The sequence below is a fragment of the Sminthopsis crassicaudata genome, chromosome 1 (assembly GCF_048593235.1).
Source record: "Sminthopsis crassicaudata isolate SCR6 chromosome 1, ASM4859323v1, whole genome shotgun sequence".
In the NCBI taxonomy this organism is placed as follows: domain Eukaryota; kingdom Metazoa; phylum Chordata; class Mammalia; order Dasyuromorphia; family Dasyuridae; genus Sminthopsis; species Sminthopsis crassicaudata.
This window is the reverse complement of record NC_133617.1, coordinates 443,792,596-443,806,793: the sequence shown is the minus strand read 5'-3', so window position 1 is coordinate 443,806,793 and position 14,198 is coordinate 443,792,596. Positions and strand designations below refer to the sequence as shown.

General features: G+C 36.7%; 1 protein-coding gene across 8 annotated transcripts in view; it reads right to left on the bottom strand.

The window, feature by feature from the left end:
• AUH (AU RNA binding methylglutaconyl-CoA hydratase) overlaps nucleotides 1-10,758 on the bottom strand; it is a 222,321-nt gene extending 211,563 nt beyond the window's left edge. For 7 of the 8 annotated variants that reach the window (XR_012484554.1, XR_012484553.1, XR_012484555.1 and 4 more), the window contains exon 1: nucleotides 10,410-10,715. Coding sequence is in view for 5 of the 8 variants with exons in the window: in XM_074280676.1 (XP_074136777.1) it covers nucleotides 10,410-10,650 (241 nt within the window). In the remaining 3 variants the exon portion in view is untranslated. Of the gene's footprint in view, nucleotides 1-10,409 lie in introns of all 8 variants that reach the window. The other variant, XM_074280673.1, reaches the window with a different exon arrangement.
• Between the last annotated feature and the right edge of the window lie 3,440 nt (nucleotides 10,759-14,198).

The following is a 14,198-nucleotide window of genomic DNA, read 5'->3' as shown; positions in this document are numbered from 1 at the left end:
CATTTGGTATTGGCTAGGAAAATAGACTAGTTGATCAGTGGAATAGGTTAGGTCCAAAAGACAAAATAATCTTTTTTTTTTTTTTTTTTTGAGGCTGGGGTTAAGTGACTTGCCCAGGGTCACACATCTGGGTAAATGTTAAGTGTCTGAGACCAGATTTGAACTCAGGTCCTCCTGAATTCAAGGCTGGTGCTCTATCCACTGCACCATCTAGCTGCCCCCAAAATAATCAATAACTTTAATAATCTAGTGTTTGACAAACCCAAGGACCCCAGCTTTTGGGATAAGAAACTCAATGGTTGACAAAAATTGCTGGGAAAATTAATATGGCAGAAACTAGGCATTGACTCACACTTAACACCGTATACCAAAGTCAGGTCAAAAATAGGTTCATGACCTAGACATAACGAATGAGATTATAAATAAATTAGAGGAACATAGGATAGTTTACCTCTCAGACCTGTGGAAGAATGAATTTATGTCCAAAGAAGAACTAGATCATTATTGATTACAAAGTAGAAAACTTTGATTATACCAAACTGAAAAGTGTACAAACAAAAATAATGCAGATAAGATTTAGAAGGGAAACAATAAACTAGGAAAACATTTTCAGTCAATAGTTCTGATAAAGGCTTTCATTTCCAAAATATATAGAGAATTGACTCTATAAGAAATCAAAACCATTCTCCAATTGATAAATGGTCAAAGGATATGAACAGACAATTCTCAGATGAAGAAATTGAAACTATTTCTAACCATATGAAAAGATGCTACAAGTAATTATTAATCAGAGAAATGCAAAATGAAGACCACTCTGAGATACCACTATACACGTGTCAGATTGTGTAGAGTGACAGGGAAAGATAATGCGCAATAATGGAGGAGATGTGGGAAAACAGGGACACTGATACATTGTTGGTGGAATTGTGAATACATAACTTTTTGAGCATAGTTTCAAATTGCTATCCAGCTATTGAGAGCAATTTAAAACTATGCTCAAAAAGTTATCAAGCCGTGCATACCCTTTGACCCAGCAGTGTTACTACTGGGCTTATATCCCAAAGAGATCTTAAAAAAGGGAAAGGGGACCCTGTATGTGCAAGAATGTTTGTGGCAGCCCTCTTTGTAGTGCCCAGAAATTGGAAACTAAGTAGATGCCTATCAATTGGAGAATGGCTGAATAAATTGTGGTATATGAATATTATGGAATATTTTTTGTTTCTGTAAGAATGACCAACAGGATGATTTCAGAAAGGCCCTGGAGAGACTTACATGAACTGATGCTAAATGAAATGAGCAGGACCAGGAGAGCATTGTATACTTCAATAACAATACTTATATGATGATCAATTCTGATGGACGTGGCCATTTTCAACAATGAGATGAACCAAATAAGTTTTCAATAGAGAAGTAATGAACTGAATCAGCTACACCCAGCAAAAAAAAACCCTGAAAGACGATGAACCACTACATAAAATTCCCAATCCCTCTATTTTTGTCTGGCTGCATTCTGGATTTCCTTCACAGGCTAATTGTACACTATTTCAAAATCTGATTCTTTTTGTACAGGCAAAACAACTGTTTTGGACATATATACATATATTGTATTTAATTTATACTTTAACATATTTAACATGTATTGGTCAACCTGCCATCTGGATGGGGGGGAAGGAGGGGAAAAATTAGAACAAAAGATTTGGCAATTGTCAATGTTGTAAAATTACCCATGCATATATCTGGTAAATAAAAACTATTCTTATTTAAAAAAAAAAAAAAAAAAAAAAAAAAAAGAGAGGGAATGGTTATAATCTGAGGCAGAGTAACTGAATAGGACAATTAGGGAAACTGGGTCAGGACATTAAAAGAGAACAGTGACACAACAATACAACTGTGTAGTGCTGGTCATTTGAAGGTGAATTGCTCAAAGCCTAGAAAACTAGAGAGAATTAGAGAGCATTAAGAACAGAACTCACATTCTTGGGAAGTGTACTTATACCTTGCCTGAAGATCATTCTTGCACTCCAGTGTGGAGCTCTCCCTACCCCAGTGATCCCAAATCATGAATATTTACTTAACTCTAGATATTCTAACATCCTGTTTCTTCCAGTTCTGTAAGAGAGGTATGTCCCAGGAACTCCCACTCTTTGATGCTATTAAATTCTTCATTTTACCTGTCTATCTGACACCTCGGATCCTGTAAGATGGCCCCAGATACCAAAGGAAATACTAGATAGTCCATGCTCTTTGGTTTGTGCACAGAGTTGCCTGACTGCTGCAGAATTTACTTTACTTCCTTTCCTGATTTCCTGGATTAATCAATGACTTTACCACTATGATCCAGGGTCTTGGACAGTCAATGAATCCCAAAGATGAGCTACAAGGTCGTTGAAATCAACAGGAAACATTTCCTCCTGTTTTGACAAGAATTCACTGCCAACTCATAATGTCTACATCCCAGACAGAGTCCCCATTTGTAAGAAACAAAATATCTTACCAAGAACTCCACAACTCACTGATGAATGCAGGAAAGATTTATTTTTCATTCTTGCAAGAATGGGTGCCTAGGTGAATAGAAACACCTTTGAAACTCCAAAAGCAGCATTTTAATTCCTATTCTGAAGCATAAGTTCCTGATTCCCCATAAACTGGATGTTACAGGAATTACAACACATAAATCTCCACTCCTCATTACATAACCAGTCCTTCTCCCAACAAAAGATTCTTTTCGGATCTCAGGTCACCACCCCAGACTACAAAAGCCAATTCCTGGCCTCAAGGAGATTACATTCTTCTGGGAAAAGATAACCTCCACCCTTGAATATTCTTTGATGTCCTAGTGGGTTTCAATGTAAGATATAAAACACAATACAAGTATATAAATATTTTAATTTGCAGCATCTTTTAACTCTTGCTTCCGGGGGCTAGAGTTTCTTTATCTAAAGGCCCCTTTTGTTCACTGAGAGAAAGCAAACAATCTTATCATGCCCAGATTAGGTGTTGATGGAAGGCGGGGCAGGTCCTTGGGATCTGGAACCCCAATCTTAGACCCATGACTTATCCAAGATCTATACTGACTTCAAATGAGTTTTTCATGTTTTGCATGATCATGGCAGGGGACTATATGGAAAGAAAGGGAATTTTTGACAACCAAACAATTCCACATTAAATAAGCAGAAAAAATGATTACTGTTTCATGGACCTAGAGAGGTTTCTGTTTCTTAAATGAAGGGGAATTCACTCTAGGTGAAGGAAAGCAGGCTGATTGTCCCTGGCCATGGCAATTTTAATTCCCCAATCCTGCATTGCCTCATATAGCTCCCAGGCAAGTAAATTCTGAAAAGGGCCCTTTGTAGGGACTTCAAACTGCTTTTGGTTTTATTAACACCTGTACTAATTGGGTAAAGCCTGGTAAGGCTCTAGGGTTTTTGCAGAGAGAGATAATAATCACTAAAGGGACCGGGTTCTCTACCCATTGCACCTACTCCTTTGAGGAAACAAAAGCAAGAATTTGGGAAAAAAAACATTTTTGGGGATCTATCCTGGGAAAACTGGATGAGAGGCATTTATGATAGCCTCATTCCCCTTCTCCCCAGCCTTCTTCTGGCTGGGGTTCCTGGTTACTGTCCCTAGTAACCTCTATATTAACTCTACTTTTGTTTATTCTTTATCTTTTGCTTATATTTAGTTCTTGTATTTTTAATATACTTGTGAGAGTAGCTTCTTCCAGACACCGAGCCATGAAATCCCTACCACTTGGTCAACCTGAAATCATCTGAGACCTGATTCTGACACGCGGCACAGGACACTGCTGTTGCTGCTTCAATTCACTCATCTCCCCATTTTCAGTCTGGACCCCACTGGGTAGGGTCAGCTATATACCCCTTGTCAGTCTGAAGAAGGTCCAGAAGATGAGACCTTCATCCCAAATTAATCTGGGTCTGCACTGCATGAGGTGGGAATGATGTGACAATAGACCTGAGGCCCCCAGGCCTCCAGAATGCTGTAGTTCTGTGGCTGCCAGATGCCAATGTGTTCTGGTTTCCAAGACAGATAGTGGGAGTTGGTGGAAGTGAGGTCTGATTCCTGGTCATTGTTTTAAGCAGCAATTTCCTGTCACCTGCTTGTTTATGTACATTAGAGTAGTTCAAGATTTAGCCAAGTTCAGGAGCAGCTAAACTGGTTCCACTGATATGCAGGTATTGGTTCTAAATGATAAAAGGCAGATTATAGTTATTACTGAAAAGGGACCAGCCAGAAGGCCTAAATCACAAAGATACTCTAGTGGAAGATATAGTTAGACAGACAGATAGATCGATATTTAGATAGATAGATGTCTATTTTATATATATATATATATATATATATGTATATATATTCAAACAGATGAAAAGAGGGGGGACTGAATGGGACAGATTAGATGAAGTATTTCTCAGTATTGAGTCACATGGTCCCTTTTCCCAGAGTTTCAACCCTGGGGGGAGGGGGAGTCCACATGATTTCTGGAGGGATGAACTTTGAACCCTGGGACAGAAAGTTGGTCAAGTGGCAGGAAATGATGTGACCTGTGGGGTAGGCAACATTGGTTACATCCTTTTAGTCTATCCAATGAGAAGGCTCAGATCTTTTGCTTTTAGGTCCTGAACAAGGCCAGGTTCAAGGAGCACATGGGGGAGTTGGGATGGCTCCCAGGTGTGTCTGGGCCTCTCTCTGAATTAACTAAATGCTTTCCCTTTGTATCTGAATATGTGTCTGATAACTTAATTTGGGAAAAGGGGGTCTTGTACCCATCCCACACAAATATGTTTCTATGCCCAAATATTTTTTTTCTTTACCATCTGTTTTATAAAATCTCTGGTTTCAAGCCCTAGTATGCTCCATCAGCTGCCCTAAGGAGTTATCATCCTCCCACTGAGGTTGTTCCTGGAAACTACCTCTCAGAGATAATGGTTTCTGTCTACATCAAACCCATTGTATTACTCTACCAAGATAAGTAGCTATCATTTATGGCTTTATACAATAGCTCTTTCCCCCACTGCTTTTTAATAGGACTCCCTACCACCAATTAACTGAGACTTGTCATCTTGTTTAAATGATTCACTCTGCCACTTCACCCTTTCTCCTTTAGATCCTCTTTTACTTTAGAACCTAAAGGAGTTATTTTTCTCTTCATTGTTTACTATTGCCTTGAGTGAGGTATATAATACTTTCACTTCTATTTTCTTCCTTGACTTTTTTCTTTTAAGGGTTCTTCTATTCTTCATGGGTTCCCTCAAAAAAGAATCCACCTATTGGTGGAGTCTTGGGAGTTTTAGTCCATACAATTACAGAGCTAATCTAGCACTTCTTTTCAATTTCTGTTTTCACTTTGTTCTCTTTGTTTTACTTTTAGACAGAAATTATTAAAGAGGGACCTTTGATAGTTTATGGTGGTTTTGTGGATGGTATTTTTAACGGCTAAGTGTCTTCCTCTTCCTATTTTTTTCCTCTTTTTTTCCCTCCAGACTAATTTATTTCTTGTGCTTTTCTGGGTTGAAGTATTTGCCTTATGTTTTCTAAAGAGTCTACAAAACAAACTTGTTTCTATCTCTCTCTGTGGAATCCTTCAGTCTGGTAAAGGACTTTCTTTTACTGAATTTTTAAAAATCGATTATGTTGAGATTTTTAATAGTAATCAATTACCCTGGCTTTTATATTGGGGTTCAATTTTTTTTTTGCTGGGTTCAGTTTGTTTCCCCAAATGATGATTGGCCTTAGCCGGATACTAATCTAAGGATTTTTAAAGGCCTAAAGGACATGGAAACAAACACATCCCATGTGAACAAAGCCCACAAAAGCTTTGCTCTGGTTCTTAGTTTTTAGGCTAAATGCATGCTAATACCCTAGGAAGAGCAAGTTTTCATTTAACATTGATCATTCATTTTCATTTAGTTCAACTTTCTCCAGGAATTGGATAGTAGAGGAGAGACACAAATTGTTCTGCCTGCTTCCTGCCATAAAATAATGAGGTAAGTTTATCTCTTACGCATAATTCTTATTTAGGAGAGGTTTGAGAAATCATGAGGATGAAAGAAAATACCTATCTTATTGTCACATATGCTGGAAGCTCTTTCAATACCTTACTAAAAACACAAAACAAAACCTAAGAGACAGAGCAAGATGACAAAGGAAGAAGCAGGACAATCAAAATCTGAAGAGTGCCAATTAATCATGAAATCCAATGAGAAAATACAGCATCACTTTTTCAGCCCAAGAAGCAGAGAACAAGAGTCAGATCTCTATTCCCAAAGCTCAGTTGCAGATGTAAAGATACTTTGGAGAGGACCAGAACCTAGAGCATACCTGGAGAGGTATGCCTCCTAAAGCAAGGTATGACTACAGATTCAGCAGGGACTGAACCTGACTGTTCAAGGAACAGAAACAGGAGCTAGTTGTATAGCTTGAATCTAGAGCTAGAATATGCAGACGTCAAAAGAGACTTGAAGCTATGCAAAAGCCAGCAACCTAATCTAAAAAAGTTGGAATAAAAATTTCAGACTGGATAGCTCTATTGGAATTTATAGGTCCTGAAGTGCCCCTGAGATCTTTAATGAACATTATTTTATGAACATTACATATATCTAGAAAAAGCAGCAGGAAGACCCAAAAGAAAACAGGAACCAAACTTACTTAAAGTAGAAAAATAACCAAAAAAAAAGAAAAAGAAAAGAAAAGAAAAATCCCCATGATAAAGAGTTATTATAGTGGTAATGTTCAAGACACAAACAAATAACTCCAAAAGACAAATATTCAAAGGAAAATGTAACTAGCTACAAGGTCCACTACAATTACTGGGAGAAATTAGGAGTTTAATAGTTTTATTACCCGTGAGGTATCAAGCTTGGTGCTATGAACTGGGAATACAAAGAGGCAAAAAACAGTCCCTGCCCTCAAGAAGTTTTCAATTTAATAAGAAGACAACATGTTCAAACAAACATACATACATACATATATATATATATAAATGAAATTCATAAAAATTTTCAAATTACCATGGAAATGCAAAACAATTTTAAGATTCCACTATGCTCATTAAATTGGCACAGATTATTATAAAATTATCAAATTCATTGAAATCAATGAATTCATTGATTAATTCATTAATAATGGCAGAGCTATGGAAAAATACTGATGGTGGCATTGAAGTCTTTCTCAATCACTATCTCTTGGGTCTCCTCCTGTCAGGGTATTGATTCTTATTCTAATTCACATTCTTCAAAAAACTTAAATCTTCCTCCATATTTATTTTAGTTTTGTTTTTATCTCTTTTCTAGTCACCAAGCTCCAAATCATGAAGTAATTTTAGCAAAGGGATTCTCTCTCCCTCAAATAATTTTATGTCCAAACACTTTTCATTTCCATATCCCTTCTAATTCCAAAATGTTATATCCTAATTCAGATAGTGAAAGATCACTTCCTATATTTTATGCTTACAAGTTTTCTCTATAATATATGTTCCACACAGCTGTCAATATTCTGAAAACAGATATCTGATCATGTTACTTCCCTTTCTCAAAAATTTTCGATAGTTGACAATCGTCTTTAAAAAGTATAAAATGTTTATTAACAGTGCAGCAGCAAGAGACACAAATTACACTGCAGACAATATAAATACTTGGGAATCTACCTGCTAAGACAAAGCCATATGAACACAACTGCAAAACATTTTCACATCAAGTCAAATCTAAAGAAAAAAACTAATTGCTCATGGGTAGACTGAGCCAATATAATAAAAATGACAATTCTAACCAAATTATTCTATTTCTTTAGTGCCATACCAAACTATCAAAAAATTACTTTATAGAGCTAGAAAAAAAAAATTCATTTGGAAAAACAAATTCAAGAATATCATCATAGAAAATCAATGAAAAAAAAAAAAAAATGAAGGTAGTCTAGCCAAACCGATTTCAAACTGTATTATAAAGCAATAATTATCAAAATCATCTGGCACTGGCTTAAAAATGATCTGTGGAATAGATTAGGTACATTAGACAAGTGTCTGATTTTGAGATAAAAACTCAACTATTTTATAAAAAACTACTAGAAAGCTGAAAAACAATAGGACACAAGCTAGATATAGACCAATATATCAGGTCAAGTACCAAGATAAGGTCAAAACAAAGTGTATAACTTAGATATAAAGGATGACACACTATAAGCAAATTAGAAAAGCAAATATCAGGGGCACTTCAGGATCTATAAATTTGTACAAAAATGTTTATACCAGTTTTTATGTGTGGTAATTCTAATTCTAAGAATCAGAAATCAAAGTAATGTCCATCAATTGGGGAATGGCTAATGCAAGGTCCCAAAGATTAATGATAAAGCTAACTATCTGCCTTCAGAGAAATAACTGATAGTGAATAAAGACTGAAGCATGCTATTATTCATGCTATTTTTCACTTTTTTTTGAGTCTTCTTATACAGAATTACCAATATGGAAATGTTTTATATAATTGCACATATATATATGTTTGTTTACCATCTCAGGGAAAGAGGAGGAGAGTCAAAAAGGGAAAAAGGGATAGAATTTAGATCTCAAAACAAATAGTATTTTATTTTTCCAAATACATATACAGTTTTCAAAATTCATTTTTGTAAGACTCTGTATTCCTATGCCCTAAAGGCTATAAAATTCTGCATACCCTTTGATTCAGCAGTGTCTCTAGTGAGTTTGTATCCCAGAACATAAATGAGGAAAAGAACCTACATGTACAAAAATGTTTGCAGCAGCCCTTTATGTAGTGGCAAGGGACTGGAAACTGAGTGAATGCCCATCAGTTGGGGAATAGCTAAATAGGTAATGCTATATAATCTAATGTAATGAATGGAATATTATTATCTGTATTGGTTTTATTTGTACAAAAAAAAATTTAACTTAAAATCAAAATTATCCATTTTGCATTTCATAATGTTCTCTAGTTCTTCTTTGGCCACAAATTCCTTCCTTCTCTACAGATCTGAGAAGTAAACTATCCTTTGTTCTAATTTGTTTTTTAAATCATTTAGTTACATTTATGTCACACTGTTTAGTCATGTTGAGGTTGCATTCAACTAAAATTGTAAATATATTTCATGTGAACTAAACTGTCTTCTCCAGGACTTTGGTACTTTTTTTTTTTTTAAGTTTCGGAAATTTAGATTTCTAGAATTATGAGTAGAGTTCTAGTGATGGCCTATATGCTTATTGCTTAATTCAGTTTAGCTAAGTTATAAGAAATTCATTACCAGGTTGGCTGTACAGCGGAAAAATCTTACACACAGCTTATCTTGAAAAGTATATACTTATAGAGAGGGTTTGCAATGTGTTTTCAATTCAATAAACATGTGTAAGGTTAATGCATCAATGAAAAGAGTACCCACATTCAGGGACTTAAGAATGTATTCTCAGACACAGTGAATGTGAATTTTTTTTACTGGTAGTTTTGTTATTTTAAAGGGAAGCAGAATAGTTTTATTACTACAATGTTAAATTTAACAGGCTTTTAAAAGTCTAAAATTCACATTTTCTTATTATCCCAATTTTTGTCCTTTGTGAGTTGAAATATTTACATTTGTTGATAATTAAGCTCATAATAAAAGTTGGCTTAAAAAAAAAGTATCCACATTGATGGAATTGTAATTAAGATCTTTGAATTAAAATACAAAATTTTACCCATGTTAAATTGAATTATATTAACTTTGGTCTTATACTAACATATCTCTGGATCATGATTTGATCATTCAACAAAATAATTAATCCTCTCGGCTTCACATAGTTTACAGATTTGAATATCAAAGTCTTCAAGTCACTTACAAAAAGGTTGGAAATATCAAAGTTTAGGCAGAGCCCCCACTTGTTTCAAGATATATCCTAAAATCAACACCTTCTAATGAATAAAAATAATTATATCATCTGGCCTACATTTCTCCACATTTTTCCTTCAATATTATTTTAGGAGTTTTTATCAAACTCATTGCTGAACTCCAAACCTAATTTTTATAACATTTACCTAATACACTAGTATAACAATTCAATAAGAATACTTCAAGGTTCTGATTTCATCAACAAAGTCTCTTCCTCCCTCAATTTAGCAAATCACAACTATACCTTAAAAAACAATCTCCATGGGCTGTTGTACTTAGAAAGTCTAATTTGACTATCTTTCAGTGGTGATTTTGCTATGGACAACAGAAACACAGGTCTAGACTCCGACCTAGAAAGTCTGATAGGTTCTCCCGGCGAATGCTTTCCACTGACAGTGACCTACAATCACTTCTTAGTCACTTTCTCAGTGAAATAATGGAATATTCTAACTCTATCAAAGAGAAGATATGGGAAAAGGTAAATGGTTCTCTCTCTTCCTTTTTCTCTCCCTCCTTCCCTCGATCACCTTTATTCTCTTCTTCCAGGTATCGGACTCTCAGTTCTTCTTCTCCTTTTGCCTCCGTACCGTAGGTTCTCCTGAGGCCTACCCCAGCATTCGAGGAAGTCCAGCAATGACGCCAGGACACCGAACTCATTCGCGGCCCCGAGCCGTCTGTCACCATCCCCTGACCCAAACGGGCAAAGTAAGCAGTCGCCAAGCGGACGCTGCATCCCTGCAAGACACCGAGACCACCAGCCGCAGCCATACTTTCTGTTTACAAGTCAGACCCCGCCCCTGTCGTCACCTTCGCCACTCCCAGCTGCACCACTGCCCTTGGACACGAGGGCTCCTCCTCTCCTCCGAAGTCCCTTCCGGGTCATGCGGCGGACAGCGGATGCAACAGGGAAGGCGCCCCGCCCGTTATGACGTCACTCCCTTCGCTACGACCTTATTATTCTCTTGCACTCTAGCTACTTTGTTACTTGGTGCCTTCTGCGGCTTTAAGATTCCTGCAGTAATTAAAATTTGTACGGATAAGAATTTTTGCCAGGTTGTAAACCGGGCCTGTGAATCTATAGCTGATAATTGGATGAGACCCTGAGAATGCAGTTATTTGCCCACAGTCATGTTTCTGCCTGTTCACCTATCCTCCAAAAACAATTAGTCCTCCATTCCCACCAAAACATTCCTAATTGCCCCTCAATTTTAAAAGCCTCCACAGATCCTTTAACCCTGGAGTAATGAGTTCATTCCTTCTCAGCTTATTGAGTATTGGTCATCAGTACTATCTGATAAAGTTCTTCCCATTCTTCTCCTTCAGGGACTTAAAAAGCATCCAGTCTCTTGTAATTACAAACTCCAAAGGTTTTATCTGGGTCAACAATTCTAGTTTCCCAGGGACTGAAAAGAATGAGGACACTGCCAGTAAATAATTCCTTTAAAACTTATTCTTTGTTTCCAAAGAAGGCATTTTCCTTTCCTCTCAAATAAGGTAAACCAAATAACAACATCTCATGGGGAAAGACACAGATCTCTTCTGGGGCAATTATAATTTTTTAACAAAGCAATAGACAAACATTTTGAATGAGATGGGTGAGATCTCTCAAGATAGCTGTGAAAATCGAGTAAGGCTTCATCTACTTCAGAGTTTGAGTAGGTCTGAAGGTCCTTGAGCATTGACTCGAGTATACCTAAGTCCCCTTCCTGCTATCCTCCTCTCCTCCCATAACATCATTTTCTCCCTACTTCTATCAAATATGGGCAGCTATGTACTTATTGACCAAGTTCAATTTCTTGGGTAGTTCTCCATTTAGAATGTAAGACCGTTAGCCAAAGAGGATGACGGTCAGTGGGGGGAGGGGTGTTCACATTAGGGACTATTTAAATGGTTAAAACCTGTCCCAAAAGGTGCCTCTAAAGCTGGAGGGAAAACTGTTCCCTTTACTGAAATTGTGTTCCTTTTAAGAAACTATATTTCCTTTTTACCTGTGATCCCTTTGAAGTCTCAGCCCTTCCTGGGGAAGGCATATTCCCCCAGATAAGTTAACTTTTCAGAATGTCAGAGCCTTTGATTCAATTAGAAAACCTGGTCAAAAATCACCCCTTTGAAGTGTTGTTAATTCCAATAGGAGATCCAGGTTGAAAACTGATAAAAATCTAAGTCTGGGAAACCTAGGCTCCAGAAGCCCCAAAATTCCATAGGTCTTTGCCACTACAGAAGTCAGTCCCCTTAAACTGATTTCTGTCCAACAATAAACTTTCATTTTGCAACTAATAATTCGGGAATAAGTGAATTCTTTCACTTATAAACCTGTAGCCGATTAAAGGGGATTTTTAACAACTTTCTTATTGCCACTAACCTCATGATCACCAGGAATTGAGGGCATACAACTTCATCACCTCCTTTGGATTGCTTGGTCAATGGGAGGGACGCCCGCTTCTCACAAGAACATACAATAAACTTTTGCTTTGCTCCTAGAGATCTCTCCAGCTTTTTATTAAATAGTGATCACTCACCATTCTGACCTACACAATTTGGTCCAAAGCAATTTAGTATCTAACATCAATTTCATATTCTGTTTCTTAAGAACCTGATTCATTCTTTTCACTTTCCCTGATGAGGGAAGATGCATTCAATTTGCAACCCCCCTCTCTTATTTCTTATAAAACCTTAAAGGAAATAAAGTATGTTCCATTATCAAAATTCAGTAGTCACTAGCAATGCATATCTAGTTATAATTTGTTCCAATGTTATTCTATAAACCCTTCTCAAGGTAGTAGAGCTCCCAGGAAAGCTCCCACCCATTCTATCAAATGAACCACTATAACCAATGAATACCTGTTTCCCTACAAGTGTCCTTTCAGTAAAATCTAATTTGAATATTGTGGAACCAGGCTCTCTCCCTCTGAAGGGACAGCTTCTCAATACTATCTTATTTGTATTTAGACATATTATATGCCTTTCAGATATTTGTTTTGCAATTGTACATATCCTTACACAGCCAAATTTTCTTAAAAGACATCACAGATTGCTTAAGCACCCCAATGGCTTTCTTAAATCCAGTTAAATTTCCCTAGTCCTGTCCTTATTCGACATTCTCCTGCCATCAGGTAATTGCCAATATCTTCAGGGAAGTTTTATTGATTTAATATCTTCTAAATATTTATATCCAATATCTGTTTGAAATAGACAAAGTGGGGATAAAGACAAACATACGTTCCCCACTCCTCCCTCTAGAAAGCCATTTCCTTTAAACATTTTCCTCCTCACTCCCTCAGGATTATTCCCTTCTGATGCTCTCTAACATGACACTATCTTGTTTAGTGCTCTAAGGTCTTGTATTAATCCTTAGTCTCAACTGATTTCTTAAAGATGAAATAAGAGTATTGAAAGAGGACATACAAAGTTCTAATCCTTCACAAATCCCTTTATTACTGATTGCAATCTTACTTTTCCCTTCAATGATATAGTGTATTTAACACATGCTACATCCTCTGGATTTTTCAGATTGATTTTAAGTGGGGATTTTTAAACCTTCCCTATTTCTGACATCCATGTTCTATTTAGAAGAGGGTGCATTTTAAATAACCTAATATTTCAACACCTTTAATTCCAATACCAATCTCTGCCTAACAAATTATTCCCCACCTCTGGGATTTGCACCTATCCTTTATTTTTTCTCATATGCAGAAGTGACTTCTATAATAGGTACACAGAAATATTTTCCTTTATCTATTAATAATTCTTGAAATTCGGGACTAATGTTCTTGTTGGTTTTCTGGAGGTCTTGAAGCAGCCTTCCTTTCAGTCAAGTAATCACCACAAGAATAGCCAGGTGTTAAAGTCTAAATCCTTTATTATCTCCTTCAAAGTCTAGTTTCCTTGCCTGGGACCCAGTTAACTTTCTTGAGAGCTTTTCAGACTGGCCTTGGTCTCAATGTGGGGGAGGAAGACAGGCCAGCCACCACGAGGCTGATGAAGATGGAATGAATCTCTCTTGAGTCTGAAAGCTTGTGCTTCAGCTTCCAGCCACCACAAAGGTAGAACATGGAATGAATCTGTCTCTCAGTCCCATCCTGGCTGAGTTTGTCCCAGTTTATATGCTCTATTCTAATTACATTATCATAAGTGTGAATCTTGTGGAACTATATTAAATACTAAGTATATGTACTGAACTAAAGAACTATTAATCACCATGCTAAACTAGATAACCATTGTCTCATTAATTCCACTGAGTAAGAATCCTTGTTTCAAGTACAAAAGTTCTGGCCCATAACACAGAGTAAAAATCTTTCCACTCCAGTGGCTGCTAA